Source organism: Sander vitreus, chromosome 15, assembly GCF_031162955.1.
Source record: "Sander vitreus isolate 19-12246 chromosome 15, sanVit1, whole genome shotgun sequence".
In the NCBI taxonomy this organism is placed as follows: Eukaryota; Metazoa; Chordata; class Actinopteri; order Perciformes; family Percidae; genus Sander; species Sander vitreus.
Window position 1 is genome coordinate 26,353,179 of NC_135869.1, and position 16,897 is coordinate 26,370,075.

A 16,897-nucleotide genomic window follows, 5' to 3' on the forward strand; every position below is an offset into this window, starting at 1 on the left:
ACCATAGCTAGAACGAACTTCTGCTTTACGCTCCCTTTCAGCTAAACTCATTCGAGCAGCTGTGTATCAACTACACCAATGAGAAGCTGCAGCAGCTTTTCAACCACACCATGTTCATCCTGGAGCAGGAGGAGTACCAGAGGGAGGGCATCGAGTGGAGCTTCATCGACTTCGGCCTGGACCTGCAGCCCTGCATCGACCTCATCGAGCGTCCGGTCAGTGTTCTCCATCTATGTGTGTGACTTTATTCATATGCCTATGAATATGTGTGTTAAACGAATTCTGTTTCATCAGACCAACCCCCCTGGTATCCTCGCTCTGCTGGATGAGGAGTGCTGGTTTCCCAAGGCCACCGACAAGACCTTTATAGACAAGGTGCTCCAGGAGCAGGGCACACACACCAAGTTCCAGAAGCCACGTCAGCTCAAGGACAAAGCCGACTTCTGCATCATTCACTACGCAGGAAAGGTATGTACTGTATTTCAGGCCCATAAAGGTTTCTTGCATTCTGACTGCTCTGCTGGGAATGGTAGCTGGTTGGACCTACTACCAAAGTATAGGGTTGGGTACCACCTGTATCTACCGGAACGAATGACAACGCATATCGGTGCCTTATTTCAGTGACACTTAAATGCCTGCGCTGCACTTTGGTGTTTCGAAACGGACGTTACAGGCAACAGAGGCATCACTGCACATGACTCTAGTTAACACTACACTTAGCAGCAGGTAACATTAGCCTACCTTTAGCTAGTAGCTGGCTTAAACACGGTTAAAATGCTGAAAGCTAAACATCTAAAGTGTGGCTGTATTTCACTGGAAAGGATTCCAACATCGGGACGTACAACAGATGCAGCTAAGGACACAGAGGAGACTAGCTGCTCTTTGCGAGGCACCTTGGACACTGCCAGATTGTCGGAGAAACAACACAGACGTGACTTAATGGTGCAATTGCACCTTGTAAGCTCATGGTGCATTCAAGTGCCCCTCTTTTGTTAAATACCATTGTGTCATCTAGTGTTTTTTGTTGTTTAACAGCAATTGACTGTTGAAATAAGTAATTGTTATTACATTTTAAATAAATTATTTCAATTTGACCATATGGCCTTAGCGATAAACAAGCCTTTATTTAATGCCCTTTTTTTTAAGTATCAGTTCAGGCACCAGCACCGTTCTAAAAGTATCGTTTTAGCACCGATATCGAGAACAAAAACAAAACAAAAAACGATACCCAACCCTACCTTAGTACGCTTCACTCTTAAGGCCCAGACACACAGAGCCAATAATCAGCCGTTGGACAGTCTGGTGAGGTCAGTGACTCGAGTCTGTTCGTCGAGTCTGTTGAAACAAGACCCACGTGACGTGTTCGTCCAATCAGCTGCCGGTTTTCAATTTTGGGCAGATTAGCGCAGCCTGCTGTTATGGAGACGTATTACGTCTCGTCTCTTCGGTGTGTTCTGAGGCACTTTTTTGACAAACTCAGGGAGACTGATCCGTCTGGTTGGTGTGTAAACAGCTTTAGAAAAGAGCTCTTGAAAACCATTATTCATGTCCCCTTTATAGCCTCAGATTCATCCATGTGTTTTACTTATGCAACAGCTCTTTTTCTGGCCTGTTTTGAAACCTTTCTCGGAGGCACAGACTTAGCTCCCCTGAAGGTGCAGTTAACCAGGTCATTGCATGAAAACAATTGCCCAGTTGTCGTCGTGCTGCTGTCGACACCACATCTGGTTCACATTGGTGTGTGATTGAGTCTTTGGTGCCTGGTGGTTACATGATGGAAGGATTTAAACTTTCACCTTTTTATGGTGGTCTGCCATCTGCAAAGAAAAAACGATACTCCATAACATTCCAGAGAGGACACTGGTCTGTCGCCTCATAAAAGCTGATATCATCCCAAGAGTGGTAGTTTAATTAGGTTTACCTTTCTCTTTTTTCCTGTGAATATGAACACAGTGAAGAGCATCGCTCAGTCGTGTCCAAACATCAGTCCTGGACCTGAGCTTTGCCATGACAAACATGTGAAGATCTTAGATTCGGCCCAAAATCAAGCATCCAGTGTTCGATTCTGGAGCCAGCATTAAATTTGAACTTCATCAAATAAACCCTGCATGACAGAGTGATACTGAAAAGGAAGATAAGTGCAAACATTTTGAGTTTGCTTTTCCAGGATTCTAATAAAACCCATATGAAGATTTTACATTCCTCCTCTCAGGTCGCCCACCATGTCAATTACTTCTTATGTCCTGCTCCAAAGAGTTCATAGTACGTTAGCGTTTGAAAAACACATCCAAGTAAAAGTCATCATCATGTTACAGAGACTAATCCCATCAGCACATTATGGTCCAGTAAGATGTGACTGTGCTGTCGGTCACAAAGGGCAATTCAGTTTAAAAAACAACAGTTACACATAAACACATAAACATCAGACAGGAGTATGTCAGAGACAACACCCAAGGGTCAGGCAACGAGTATACACAGTTCAGTTCAAGTTAAGAGCAATGATAACATAAATGAATACACAAATAAATAAGGTTCCCAGACAAATGGTACACAAGCAATGCAGACCGCTCAATGGTGTTTTAAGCCCCCAACGTCTCCTTCCAGGCAGCGCTGCGACCGTTGACTTCAAGGCACCTAACCTTAACCCTAACCCTAAAGGCCGTTTTACAGTCGCTGCATCCGACAAAGCGGAAACAGGAAGCCTGAACGAGTTCGAGGGGAACCGGATGCCAGGACTCTCAGGTGACTGCAAGTCTCTCTTGTAAACTTACTGGGTTAAGATGAGTTCTTTTATGGATATGAAAGGCTTGATCCCACCAAGTAGCTCATCCAATCAAATCGAAGCCTTGACAGCAATGCTGCTGCTAGTTCTGCCGTTGTTTACCTTTTTCTTTTTCTTCTAGTCCGTAGAAATAGCAAAGTCAGTAGCCTTTCCTCATTAGCGCCACCTCTGTTCAGGAGAAGACTGCAACTAGTGTCGCGACCACCACGCGGGAGTATAAACGGTTATGGCGCTCCCATGACGTCACACTGGCGCTCGACAGGTCGGCTGCGGCGAGTATACCGCACGTTTAACCCTAACCATAACCATTGCCTAATTGACTTCAAGGCAGCGCTGCGACCGTTGACTTCAAGGCACCTAACCTTAACCCTTACCCTAACCATAACCAGCGCTGCCTGGAAGGAGACGTTGGGGGCTTAAAACACAGATAAACATGCAAATCTCAGAATAGTAAAAAAGGATGTTTATTCCAAGAAACAATTGTCTGGGTTTAAAAGTCTGATAGCAGACTGAATGAAGGACTTGAAGGGAAAGTGGTTTGTAATATATGTAAGACAAGTTGAGGTATAACCCAACAGTGATTCTCGTTATGTCGGCATTGTGTATCACTGCTTGTCTGAGCCTTTTACCACTCTTTGTGTCTATTGTCCCACGTAGCACATACAGCACATCTGGTGCTGCCTGTGGTATTCGGAAACACTGTTAGAGCCAGATCTAGCTCTGTCACTTAAGACATACGGCCGCAGACAGGTGAAGCAACAGAGCAGCAGCCATTAATCACAGACTGAAAGCCAGTCCTCTGGAAGTGTATTTTTACAGTAAAGGAAAAGGATTGGATGACATATGAATGAAATCTGATAAATGAGTTTACTTTTTTATTTTGCTGTCGGGATGCCAAAACTTGTGTGTGGTCATTGTTGGTATATACAGTTCATTACACCATAGCCTGTTTGGGTTTAAAGTGCAGCTCACTGCAGAGACTTGTTAAGGTGCACTATAAAGCTGATGAATGGCTCATGAAGAACATGTTAGGGCTGCACGATATGAGGAAAATATGCGATACGTGTTAACGTGGTTGAATATCGCGGCAACAACATTACTTAAATAATGTAAATAAATCAACAGATATTAAAATGTACTCAGTTCTGGTCTACTGCTAAAATACAACAAATTGCTTGTTGAATTCAAACTGAAAGGATATTTTTTTTCCAAAATTATTTTATTGAACATTAAACTAAACACAAAAGGCACCATTAAAAAAAAAAAGATAATGGTAGTTACATTTTAAAGTGCAGTTTTCTACTGATAATCTCTTTCAACTAATAAAAAAAAAAATCCTTGAGTGTCTTGCACGTTGATATCACAATGAGGATAATAATATTATTATTAAAGTGCCCATATTATGAAAAAAACACTTTTTCTGGGATTTGGGGTGTTCTTTTGTGTCTCTGGTGCTTCTACACACATACCAACTTTGAAAAAGAATCCATCCATGCTGTTTTGAGTGAGATACGGTCTCTGAATGTGTCCTGCCTTCAGTCTCCGGGTGAGCTGTTCAAAAGCGGCATGGCTTGTGACGTCACAAGCCGAAACGAGCTGGCTAACCGCAACCATTAGCTTGTAGCATTAGCATGCTAACGCTAATGCTAATGCTAGCATGCTACCTCGTTCTCAATAGCAAAGCACTGCTACACACACAAGTTCACCATAATCTACAAAAGAACTACTTCCATGTGCGCCCTCATTTAGAAGTCTCCCAGCTAATCCTGCCTTGTAACTGACTGAAATTGGAGAAACAGCCTTTCTTTTACTGTCTATGGAGCTAGCTAGCTGACATGATCTACATCTGAGCTACTGCGCATGTGCGAGTGCAATCAAAGATAGTACAGAAGAAGAAAAGAGGTCTCACTCTGTAGCTAAAACAGAGACCAGCTGAAAAGAGGATCTGCAGCAGTGAGAGAGAGCTGTGCAGTACAATAAAATATGGTGTTTTTTGAAAATTAATACTATTCTAACTATTCTGGTACAACCTTAAAATACAATTATGAACCTGAAAATGAGCATAATATGGGCACTTTAATAATAATGATAATAATAATAATACATTTTATACTGCACTTTTCATTGGCAAATCAATCCCAAAGTGCTACATGAGATTAGATCAGGGTAAAAACAGAAGCCAATCAAAGAAATAAAGATAAACAATAACACAAATAAGAGATTAAAAAGATTCACGAGAAAGCTTGCTTTCTTTTTAAGCAAGCTTTCTCGTGATTCTTTTTAATCTCTTATTTGGTTTTTATACCCTTATTGAAAGAGTCAGTGGTTTGCGGAGCTCTCAGGTGGTCTGGGAGGGAATTCCACAGGCGGTGAGCGGCTGAGCAGAAAGCCCGATCCCCCATGGTGCAGAGCTTGGTCCTGTGGGGGGCGAAGAAGGACTTTGTTTCCGGAGCAGAGGTTATGTTAGGAGGTTTGTGGTGTGAGTAGCTCTTTGAGGTACGATTAAAAAAAACTATTTATTTGGCGCCTGGGTAGCTCACCTCTTAGAGCAGCTGCCCATTTATAAAGGTTTACTCCTCGACGCATGATATGATAGCTGCATATCATTCCCCCTCTCTCTCCCAAGGGGGTAAGAGAGCATCTGGAAAGCGTACCTTCTATGGAGAGGTTCATAGGCTAATAACCCATCACCTCCCGTTAGCATTCATTTTGGCATCACTTTAACAGCGAATAGCTTTACATCTAAAGCGTTTAAAGTCTCTATTTGTCCATTGTTTATTTCTAAAGAAACACGACAATGTATAAAAGGCTCCATTACCTTGTACCTCACGTTATGGCTCCGTAGTAGACGTTTTTTGTAAAAATAAATAATAACGATTGTGTCATAACCACGCAACTTACTGTCGCACAGTAGAGGAATTACCGTACAGTACAGGAGAAGCTCTCAGGCAGTTTGGACTCACATTAGCTAGTTAGCAAGTTTAATTACTAATGTTAACTATCATTTTAGTGATCAATAATTAGCCTGTGTCCATGTTATCTCCTTACATATACCTACGCTCTCCGTCTCTGCTAGATTGGGAATGATTGAGATTTCTCTTGGCACAGCTACCAGAAGACTTCCAACTTTCAGACAGGTTGCTCACGTCACCTCTACGTCTTCAAGCTCAGTTTGAGGCTGCGAAGCAACGGTCAGCCCTCACCGGAAAAGTGACTTCTAATATCCTTCACTGGTCTCCGTGGAAGTCTAAGGCGTCGCTGTGTCCATTTATTTCACTGTCTATGCTCCCTCCCCTTTCATGTCTTCAGCTGTCCTATAAAAATAAAGGCCTAAAATGCCCCAAAAAAACAAAACAATTTATTGTGTAGCTAACTAGGTGTTTGAGATTGTTGATGGAGACGCAGTAGAACATTTAGTTGTCCAACCTCTAAAGTAACACGGATGAATCACTGTGTTTGTTTAGGTGGACTATAAAGCTGATGAATGGCTCATGAAGAACATGGATCCCCTGAATGACAATGTGGCCACGCTGCTGCACCAGTCGACTGACAAGTTTGTAGCTGAGCTCTGGAAAGACGGTGAGACTCTCTTGGCGTTTGGGAGCTCATTGAGCTTTTAATTGTACAAAAGTATATTGATGTACAATTTCTTCTGCGGCATGAGTTCTGAATAAACCTGCATTTATTCTTATCAGTCCAGAAGGATGTTACACATCATACCTAAAGTGAACAAATGAGGTACAAAAAAGGAAAGCATTTAAAAGCTTTTTGGTCTTTTATTTTTGTTTTTTGGCTATTCTACAGTAGCAGCAGTTTGTCATCTGAACCCTCAGGATTAAATGTATTAATTTTGGTGATTCTTAACGTTTGATAGACAGACAGACAGACAGTGTGAAAATTTGTGTTCTCAGTCTTTAAAGGGCCTCACAAATATACATACATACACATACAGTAAACATAGACACCATCATCAGAACTAAATGTTAATTTGTCCAATACTTTGGTTTATGACCAAATATCCACAAAATGACTGACGTTCCCATCGGCCCCAGCTGTACTTTGTGTTCAGTTCCAATTAACAAATGTCAGCAGAGCCACTAGCATGGCTGTGGACTTTTCAAAGCATGTTAGAAACAGCTGAACCTCCAATTAAATGAAAAAAGGGAAATACATTCTCTCTTCTCTCACACTTCCTGTCTGAGTTTCATTCAGCCGTGTGCTTTATGGTTTCTTTAATGTGGGATGGAAGTGTAAACCAGCTAACCAAGAGCTAGAACTCTTTTTTTCTCAGAGCCGAATGACAGATTTATTGCTAATCCTGTATTTTCTCCCCCAGCGAATACACTGTCTGGATGAATCTTTCTCCTGATTAATGTTCGGCTATGATAACCCAACACTGGCTTTGAATAATAACAAGGCTTTGATAATATGCATGTACTGTATCATTACAGTGCATTAACAGCTAATCAATGCTCGCGAAAGGTTGTATGTGTGTGTGGGTGTGTGTGGAAGATGTTTGCATGCCCACGTTTCACTCTCTCACTCTCCTGTCTTCTTTCTCTGTCCGTGTCTCTGTTGCTGTAGACATTCAGACGTTTCAAAGAGCCTCTTTCTATGACAATGTGTCTGGGCTCGATGAAGCTCCAGGTGAATCATAGGAACACTTAACCTCCGTGTACCACTGGCTTCTCCTCATCCTCTCCTCACTGTAGGGATCATTGGTTCCCTGTCCTGTCCTGTCCTGGCTGCACTGTGCACCCCTCTAAACAAAAACGTTCCTCTGGCTTTGCATGGCTGTAATAACCTCTGATATTAAAACATTTCAGTCTTCCGTGAGTGCTGGTGGCTTACTGCCGCTCCTAATAATCCAACAACTATTGCTTGAACGATAAGCCAGGCAAGGCATTTCTTTTTATAATCGTACAAATAAATTAACAAAAGGCTGATATTCAGAGACAGGTATTTTTTGAATTACACATTTGCTTGCTGAGATGGATTTTGAAACCTTTGATCCAGAATTAATTTAGGTTCTTATTTACTGGGGCGACCTCTAGCTCACCCGGTAGAGTGTGCGCCCCATGTAGGCTGAGTCCTTTGCAGCGCCCCCCACCCCCCGAATCCGCCCTGCAGCCCTCTGCTGCGTGTCATCTCCTTTGTCTCGCCCCTTTCCTGTCTATCCACTGTCACTATTGAATAAAGAGAAAAGCCCCCAAAAAAGAATCTTTGAAAGAAGAAAAAAAATATTGTTTACTGATGTACTACAAGAATGGAATATCTGAGGAACCTGCATGCCAGATACCTGATCAAACTTATTGATCTTTTTTTATTAAAAGAAGAGGGGATACACAAGTAAGCTGAGAGATGTGGTGCTGCTGAACTGTCATGCAGTTGTAGGTTTAAAAGTTAACATTTTAATGGGATTGTGTCTTTAATTTGAGCATAGATCGTCGAGTTAAAGAGACATTTAAACAACATGTATTTTTTTTGCTTGTTACGTCATGAAGTACACAACATTAACATTTTATAGGATGTTATGTAAGCTTGGATTAAATCGTTATATGATGACAAAAGGATAAGTATGTGGTTTTATAACATCAGTAAATATTCCAGCATGATCAACTGCACTGCACTACTATTCATTGAGATTATTTTAAATTTAATCCAGCTCCAGTTGATATAAAATAGCCAGATAACCTCCCTGTTTTTTTTATTATATCATAATGTATGTCATAATTAAGAGTTTGTTTCTGTATCCTATTTGACTGACAGATTGTTAAGCAGCAGGCTAGCTGAGAGAAACTAGCTTCTGTTATGTTGGCTGTCATATCAAACCAGCTGTTGGTTTCTGGCCACAGCTGCTGTGACACCATTGTCTGTGTTCATGCTTTATCACATTAGAAAAGAGCAAATCCTGCTCAGTTGAATACATCAACCTTTATTGGCAACATTTCCTGAATATTATCCACATTGGATTTAAATTCATGTTACTGGCTTTTCTCTTTTCTGCATTCATGTACACCGCACAGCATTTTGCTTTAATGTACTTGACACATTTCTCAGTAAAACCAGCAAATCACAAAAGTTGCATCAGTCACCTGTGTATCCCTGAATTAATGCAGTTATCAGTCCATTTCTCCTCATCTCATGTTTCATCACCAGTCGACAGAATCGTGGGTCTGGACCAGGTTGCAGGCATGAATGAGACGGCGTTTGGTGCCGCCTACAAGACCAAGAAGGGCATGTTCCGCACCGTGGGACAGCTGTACAAGGAGCAGTTATCCAAGCTGATGGCCACGCTGAGGAACACCAACCCCAACTTTGTCCGCTGCATCATCCCCAATCATGAGAAAAGGGTGAGTTGCACGACTGTCACAGTTACCCTCAGCACAAGCTAGACTGAGAACTTTACTATCCACACACTTATAAATTCTGTGGGATTGTATCACAGTCATGTACTGTATACAGCAATATATCCCAGGGGTGGCTTTTTTAGGACCGACACACTACAGTGTTTGTGACTTTAAACCCAAGTTAAAATGCAGCCCCGAAAAAGAAGAAAGGTCCAAGGCACTCTTCTTGTTAAAAGTTAAAAAGCCTTTATTTAGATGGCTATTTCATATTGAAATTGTTAATACATTTTACATAGTACAAGTTTAAGTTTATTTCATTTATATAGCACATTAAAAGCAAGTTTGCACCAAAGGGCTTCACAAAGACGAAAACATATGTATACAAGCATAAAACACATATATACATATAGTGGAAATACAACACGATTCAAGTAGAAACAAGTTGAGACACAAATTGAAACCCTTGAAATCAGATAAACAGAAAAATATATGTACACACACACTCACACACACATAACACATATATACACATCTAAAATAAAAAATAGAGCTGGGCAACAACCCACGCGTAGCGGCACAAACAGCCTTCTTCAGGTCACACACCCTATCAATACGAAATAGCCATCTAAATAAAGGCTTTTTAACTTTTTGCAAGACCTTTCTTATTTTTTGAACTTTTGTGTTCCCTTGATGATTTGTTTGAACTTCTGAGCACTCTAGACATTTTTTCTTTCAGTTAGACATGCTGCTTATTCAAGTTCAATTAAATTGTATTTTTCCAGAACCTTTGCTCTAACACCAAAATGTTCCTCTTCTTCATCTATTTTTCTTCTCCCTCATGGCCCCAGGCTGGTAAACTGGACCCCCACCTGGTTCTGGACCAGCTGAGGTGTAACGGTGTGCTGGAGGGGATCCGTATCTGCAGACAGGGCTTCCCCAACCGCATCGTCTTCCAGGAGTTCAGACAGAGGTACTGTAATGTCAACTCTAACTAGTATGATATAAAACACAAATAAAAGTGCATTATTGCCATAAGTGCATTAACAGAATTGTCATAAATAGATCAATACCACAGATATGGGGTATAAAAGTGTTTCAAAAGCCCTATTCGCACAGGACTAGTATTACCTGGGTACCTCTAGTAATTTGTAATAATTGCGGAGGTCATCTGTTCTCTTTATCCTGCGCAGATCTGCCAAGTCTGTAATTTGGGTCCATTTTAATTTGGCAATTATTAATGAAAGATTCGACAATTCAAAACTCATATAAATAGGGCTAAAGAGTCATAAATGTCACCCCCTTTCCACTTTATCTGACATGATGTATGGATGTAGGCTTATATGTAAAAACCAGTATATTTTTATCCGGTGTTATACCTTTGCTTTATTTACTTGACCGTATTATTATTGACCGATTTTATTTTTTGGACTGTAAAGCACTTTGTGACTGGTGTCTGTGAAAGGTGCTATATAACTAAACTTAGCTTGCTTGCAGTATACTTTTGCACCCAGTAAATAAAAGATAGATGGTGTCATCCTAGTGTTTGATGTTCTGTCTGCTCTGTGTCCAGGTATGAGATCCTCACTCCTAACGCCATTCCCAAGGGCTTCATGGATGGCAAGCAGGCCTGTGAGAGAATGGTAAGAAGCTAATTTAGGACTAATGAAATGGTCTTCACTGCTGCCTTACAGGTCACAAGGCTTCCTTTTGAAACAAGGGTGTCATTTTTATGATCAGGCAATTGCCGAATTTGAAAGAATAAATCCCTTTTAGCAACAAATGATCTACTCGAATTACACCAAGCAGTTTCTCCTTCAGATACCTCAGGTAGACCTTCCTTCCTTTCACTGTCTCTCTCTGTCTCTGATAGATTAAAGCCCTGGAGCTGGACGGAAACCTGTTCCGTATCGGCCAGAGTAAGATCTTCTTCAGGGCTGGAGTCCTGGCCCACTTAGAGGAAGAGAGGGACCTGAAGATCACTGACATCATCATTTACTTCCAGGCAGTCTGTCGGGGATATCTGGCACGCAAGTAAGGGTTGCTCTACCACTGCTGTCTGCATTTGAGATCTACTACTACCTCCCCCCCCCCCCAACTGAAATGAAGTAATTTCTAAATATCTGATAAAAAAAAATGTAGATTTTACAGTTGTCTCACTCAGTTTTTGTTCCCTTCAGGGCGTTTGCTAAGAAGCAGCAGCAGCTCAGTGCTCTGAAGGTTCTCCAGAGGAACTGCGCCGCCTACCTAAAGCTGCGTCACTGGCAGTGGTGGCGACTCTTCACCAAGGTGTGTGCTTGTGTGTATGTAGATGTGTAAATTTAACAGACCCCGTTTGGGTTTGAATTATTAATGTCCCACTAGTCTCGCATTGCCAGACCTATCTCCACAGTGCTGTAGAGTAAGGTCTGGCTACACCACAGATGCATTCTGGGATAGGAGGAAAAAAACATTTGAGTTGTTTGCATTTCTTTAAACCAATCACAATGGTCCTGGGCGGCTCTAAGCTCCGGGCGCAGCGACGGTGGCTCTGCTAAATAGTCTCAGGAAGGAACATTTGCATCCCTTAGAAGAAAACGCCACATAAAATATTAAATGAAGTTTATTGTTCACACAATACAGTAACGTGAGCTATTTAAATGAGCTGATACATGGTTAAACCTCATTAGCTCTTACCAGTCTATCTCCGTGTGTACTTCCTCCACAGCAATCCCACCAATCAGTCCCAAAACGTCCTAGTTAGAGAGGAAATGCAAGAAAACAAAAAAGAAAACTAAGAAATAGCTAGGGGTGGGAGGGGGGAATCAATACAGCATAGTATCGCGATATTTTTCTGTGTATCGATACACAGACGCAAGTATCAATCTTTTATGATATATGTGTTGGTCAGTCTGTCTGCTTGACAAAAATTGAAGTGAGATGAACAAACAGAGAGATGTATCTTTTAGATGAAACAGATGTTGACAAGATTTTCCTTTTGGGGACATCATTTGAAATTGGGAAGAATTTGAAGTTGAAAAAAAAGTAATATATTGCAATATATCGCAGAATATTGCAATATGTTTAAAATAAAAAAAAGTGTAAAATAGTATCGTATCGTGACATAAGTATCGTGATGATATCGTATCGCGAAGCCTCCGGTGATTCCCACCCCTAGAAAGAACCAAGCAGGCCTGCCTTGTTGCACGATCCAAATTTCCTTCAAAACTTGACATTTTCTCGCTACCTTGAAGGTTGTCGTTTTTGTTTCCTGTAACAAAGGTTTTTTTGAGAACAGCAACATGCAGAATGCGGACATCGCGCCAGATGGAAATGTACTTGCGTTGATCCAGACTAATCTCTGACTAACCTCTGAAAGGTGTCTGTGTGTTTATCTGTATCTGCAGGTGAAGCCTCTGCTGCAGGTGACCAGACAGGAGGAGGAGATGCAGGCTAAAGACGAGGAGCTGGTCAAGGTGAAGGAGAAGCAGACCAAGGTGGAGGGAGAGCTGGTGGAGATGGAGAGGAAACACCAGCAGGTCAGTGCTCTGCTGCGTTGGTCCTAGGGCTGCACAATATCTTTTTTTTTTTAATCGTCATCGCAATATGAACTCATATCGTAAAGGCTGTGGCATATCGCGAAAGACACTCAGAGATTATCAGTAGAAAACTGCATTTTAAAATGTAACTGTCGTTCTTTTTTTAGTGCTGCCTTTTATATTCATTTCAATGTTCAATTTGTTCAAAAAAAGAATGTTGGAAATAATTTCCTTTCATTTGTTTTGAATTCAACAAGCAATTGTATTTTAGCAGAATACTGAAAGCAGTAGAACTGATTTCATGTTAATATCTGTTCATTCATCGCAAGTAATATCATTATGGTGATATTCAACAACCTTATCGAATATTGCATATTTTCCTCATATCGTGCAGCCCTAGTTGGTACCAAATCATAACAAACTGTATCAGTTTTTTTTTTAAGGCTACATAGTTAAAGGTTTTAACATTATGTATGTGTAGTTAATGGAGGAGAAGAACATCCTAGCAGAGCAGCTGCAGGCCGAGACAGAGCTGTTTGCAGAGGCGGAGGAGATGAGAGCTCGCCTGGCTTCCAAAAAGCAAGAGCTGGAGGAGATCCTCCATGACCTGGAGTCCCGGCTGGAGGAAGAAGAAGAGAGGACCCAGGGCATGCAGAACGAGAAGAAGAAGATGCAGTCCCACATCCAGGTTTGTCCTCAGGGATGTACTAGTTACTGAAAATCTGAATCAGGTTTATCGCCAAAGTAAGTTACACTTACGTAGAGTTTTCTGCATACATAAACTAACATATTGAACATTAATATGAAATAAACAACACATACAGAAACATAATATATACAAAATAGCTGTTTAATATAAGAAAAGGGAGACTGAATGGATTGAATGCAGAATGTGCAAAAATATAAAGTGTGCGTGTGCGTGCGTGTGTGTGTGTGTGTGTGTGTGTGTGTGTGTGTGGGGGGGTTGAGAGTCAATGTCAGTTGACCCTTGTTGATGAAATGTTTGCACTCTTGAAAATATATTTCTATATATTACTGTTTCATAAAATACAAAAAATATGTTTTCTGTGATGATTAAATACTGTGTGTGTGTGTGTGTGTGTGTGTGTGTGTGTGTGTGTGTGTGTGTGTGTGTGTGTGTGTGTGTGTGTGTGTGTGTGTGTGTGTGTAGGACCTGGAAGAACAGTTGGATGAGGAGGAGGCTGCCAGGCAGAAGCTGCAGCTGGAGAAAGTGACGACTGAGGCCAAACTGAAGAAATTTGAAGAGGACATTTTGCTGCTAGAAGACCAGAACTCCAAGTTCCTCAAGGTGAGTTGAAATGGGAAGGTTGGTTTTGAATTAGAGATGGAGGGTCTCCCTTACCGCACTGCGTAATGAGATACAAAGGTTTCAGATCATTTGAATATGTTGATGCTGTGCGCTAACCTGCCTGTATCTCTCTCTTTTAGGAAAAGAAGCTGTTGGACGATCGAATCAATGAGATGACCGTGGCGCTAGCTGAAGAGGAAGAAAAGGCCAAAAACCTGGGCAAAGTCAAGAACAAGCAGGAGATCATGATGATCGACTTGGAGGGTAAAGGAATAAAATGAAATACAGAATGCAAAGGACAGTAAAGTGGAATTATTAACCTGGAGATTTTTTTAGAATTAAGGCAAGGCAAGGTTAATTGTAAAGCACAATTCATACACAAGGCTTTACAGAGGCAGAGTAACACATTGTAAACATAAGCAATAAGAGTGCATTCAAGCGACAAAGGATAATTAAAACAAGAGAATGAATAGTTAATATTAAGACAATAAAATAGACATTACAGCATTAAAATAAGCCAGTAAAAGCAAGCAAGGACAAGAATGAATACATAAGAATTAAAACGATGTATCAAATTTATGAGAAAGTAGCAGTTAAATAAAGTTTTCAGCCCTGATTTAAATGAACTAACAGTTTGAGCAGACCTCAGGTATTCAGGGAGTTTGTCACACGGGTGAAGGGCATAAAACTAAATGCCGCTTCACATTGTTTGGTCCTAGTTCTGGGAACACATAACAAACCTGTCCCAGACCACCCAGGGGGGCTGGATGCTTCATATAGGGAACTAATACATTTAATAAATAAAAATGTTTTACCTAAAATTAACGAGAAGATGTGTCTTGGTGTTTTATGAAACCGTTGCATCCTTTTCTTTTTCTGATTCAGAGAGGCTGAAGAAAGAGGAGAAGACCCGCCAGGAGCTGGAGAAGGCTAAGAGGAAGCTGGATGGGGAGATGTCCGACTTCCAGGACCAGATATCCGAGCTGCAGGCCCAGACAGAGGAGCTCAAAGTTCAGCTGGGCAAGAAGGAAGACGAGCAGCAGATGCTGCAGTCTAGGTAGGCGACACCGAGACCCCACAGAGGAGCTCAGCTCTTTATATTTACAGTATGAATGTCAGTTACGTTCAAGCCATTGCCAAATGAGCTGATACAAAGCTAATTAAAAGCTAACTAAGACTTTCAGCTCAACAAAAGTCTCTGTAGTTCTCAGTGTGACTATGTTCAGAAGATTGTGGCGTCTGGCAACTTTCGCGCGCAGAAACTTGAGTGAAGATAATGACCTCTTCTGAAGAGTCCATCATGTTTTTTTAATCCTCCGTGTCCGCCTTGGCAACTGTGGGGGGGTGGGGGGTGTTGTTGTCATTACTTCCCACGGGGGAAACAACGTATCAGATTCCAGCTTCTTAAATGTGAACATTTTCGAGTTTCTTTACTCCTCTGTCGCAGTAAATATTTTTTTATATTTTTTTTATAACATTTTTTTCATACTGAATGACTTATTTATATATTATTTATATATTTTTTTCTCTGAACTAGCTTCTTAAATGTGAATATTTTCTAGTTTCTTCACTCCTCTGTGAATATCTTTGAGTTGTGGACAAAAGACATTTGAGGACGTCATCTTGAGTGTTTTTCAGAAAACACATTATTCACCATTTTCTGACATTTGATAGACCAAACATCGATTAATCGAGAAAATAATCGACAGATGAAACAACAATGAAAATAATCGTAAGTTACAGCCCTAGTGTGAGCTAAATATGGCTGTTCTGATATTGAGTCATAGAGATTCTGCTTCATGTGAGTTAGTCTGAGACCAGCGCTGCATAGCTGTACACAACGCTCACTGTTGCAAGAAACATTCACACCTGCTGTTTTATAATCAAGCATTTTATTGGACTGACACACAGACGAGTTACAGCAGTGATCTTAGTATTTGGTCATCTGATTGTTGACATGCTGCCTGTATTCCTTCACTGATTCTCACTGCGTTGGAATGTGTTTGTGATGTGTGACCGTACCATTGGTGTGCATGTCATTTGAGTGGTATGAATGCACATTTATAAGTGGAAGATCATGCTAATAGGTGGCCTTTACTACATGAAGCTTCTTTTGAAAAGAAAACTGTGACTCTGCTGCCACCCAGTGGAGTCTTTAACAACATAAGTCAAATGACCAAATGTTTTTTATGTTTTTAAACAATAGTTTGTTAATAAACCAAAATGTTAACAATAAAGAAATACCCACATTCAAATGAATAGGACAATTGGCCTTCTTTGCCATGACGCCTTATTTGGTGTGAATGCAGCCTTAAAGGTACAATATGTAACATATCTGCATTAAAATATCTAAAAATGACCATACCTATGATGCATTTTAATCGGCGATGGTGTTTAACAATAAAAACTACAACTCCCATAATTCCACATTTAAGCCTATTAGACTTCTCTCGGCAGGGAATTTTTCCTCATATCCAACTGATTCTAAGCCATTGGCCGTCACTAGAGACGGCCATAGATGCGAGCCAAAGCCAGTCTTTACTGGTGTTTGTTCTTGTGACTATTCATTTACTTTCCCTTAAACATGTGTTGTTGCATATCTGTACTTTAATTTGACATAAGTAGTTGTTACATTGGCCGCCTGGGTAGCTCACTTGGTAGAGCGTGCGCCCCATGTACAGATGCTCAGTCCTCGCCACAGCGGTCGTGGGTTCAGTTCTGACCTGCATGTCATTCCCCCTCCCTCTCCCCTTTCATGTCTAAGCTGTCCTATTAAATAAAGACCTAAAGAATATCTTTTTAAAAAACAGTAGTTCTTACATAGCTTTGAAGTTGTATACTAGTCAAATAAGATGTATCAGTGATGTTCTAAGATAATGTAGACAATCAAATATGGTTAGACCACTGAAAAAAAGCAGAACTATTCATGAGATAATTCTGA

General features: G+C 40.9%; 1 protein-coding gene across 4 annotated transcripts in view; it reads left to right on the forward strand.

The window, feature by feature from the left end:
• Window positions 1-16,897, forward strand: part of LOC144529639 (myosin-10) — a 90,056-nt gene that overhangs the window by 56,961 nt on the left and 16,198 nt on the right. For all 4 annotated transcript variants that reach the window (XM_078268839.1, XM_078268842.1, XM_078268841.1 and 1 more), the window contains 13 exons: window positions 42-215; window positions 295-468; window positions 6,247-6,361; window positions 8,942-9,135; window positions 9,981-10,102; window positions 10,703-10,772; window positions 11,003-11,163; window positions 11,310-11,418; window positions 12,516-12,647; window positions 13,129-13,335; window positions 13,819-13,956; window positions 14,097-14,220; window positions 14,842-15,013. In XM_078268839.1, the coding sequence (XP_078124965.1) occupies window positions 42-215; window positions 295-468; window positions 6,247-6,361; window positions 8,942-9,135; window positions 9,981-10,102; window positions 10,703-10,772; window positions 11,003-11,163; window positions 11,310-11,418; window positions 12,516-12,647; window positions 13,129-13,335; window positions 13,819-13,956; window positions 14,097-14,220; window positions 14,842-15,013 (1,892 nt within the window). The remainder of the gene's footprint in view (window positions 1-41; window positions 216-294; window positions 469-6,246; window positions 6,362-8,941; window positions 9,136-9,980; window positions 10,103-10,702; window positions 10,773-11,002; window positions 11,164-11,309; window positions 11,419-12,515; window positions 12,648-13,128; window positions 13,336-13,818; window positions 13,957-14,096; window positions 14,221-14,841; window positions 15,014-16,897) is intronic.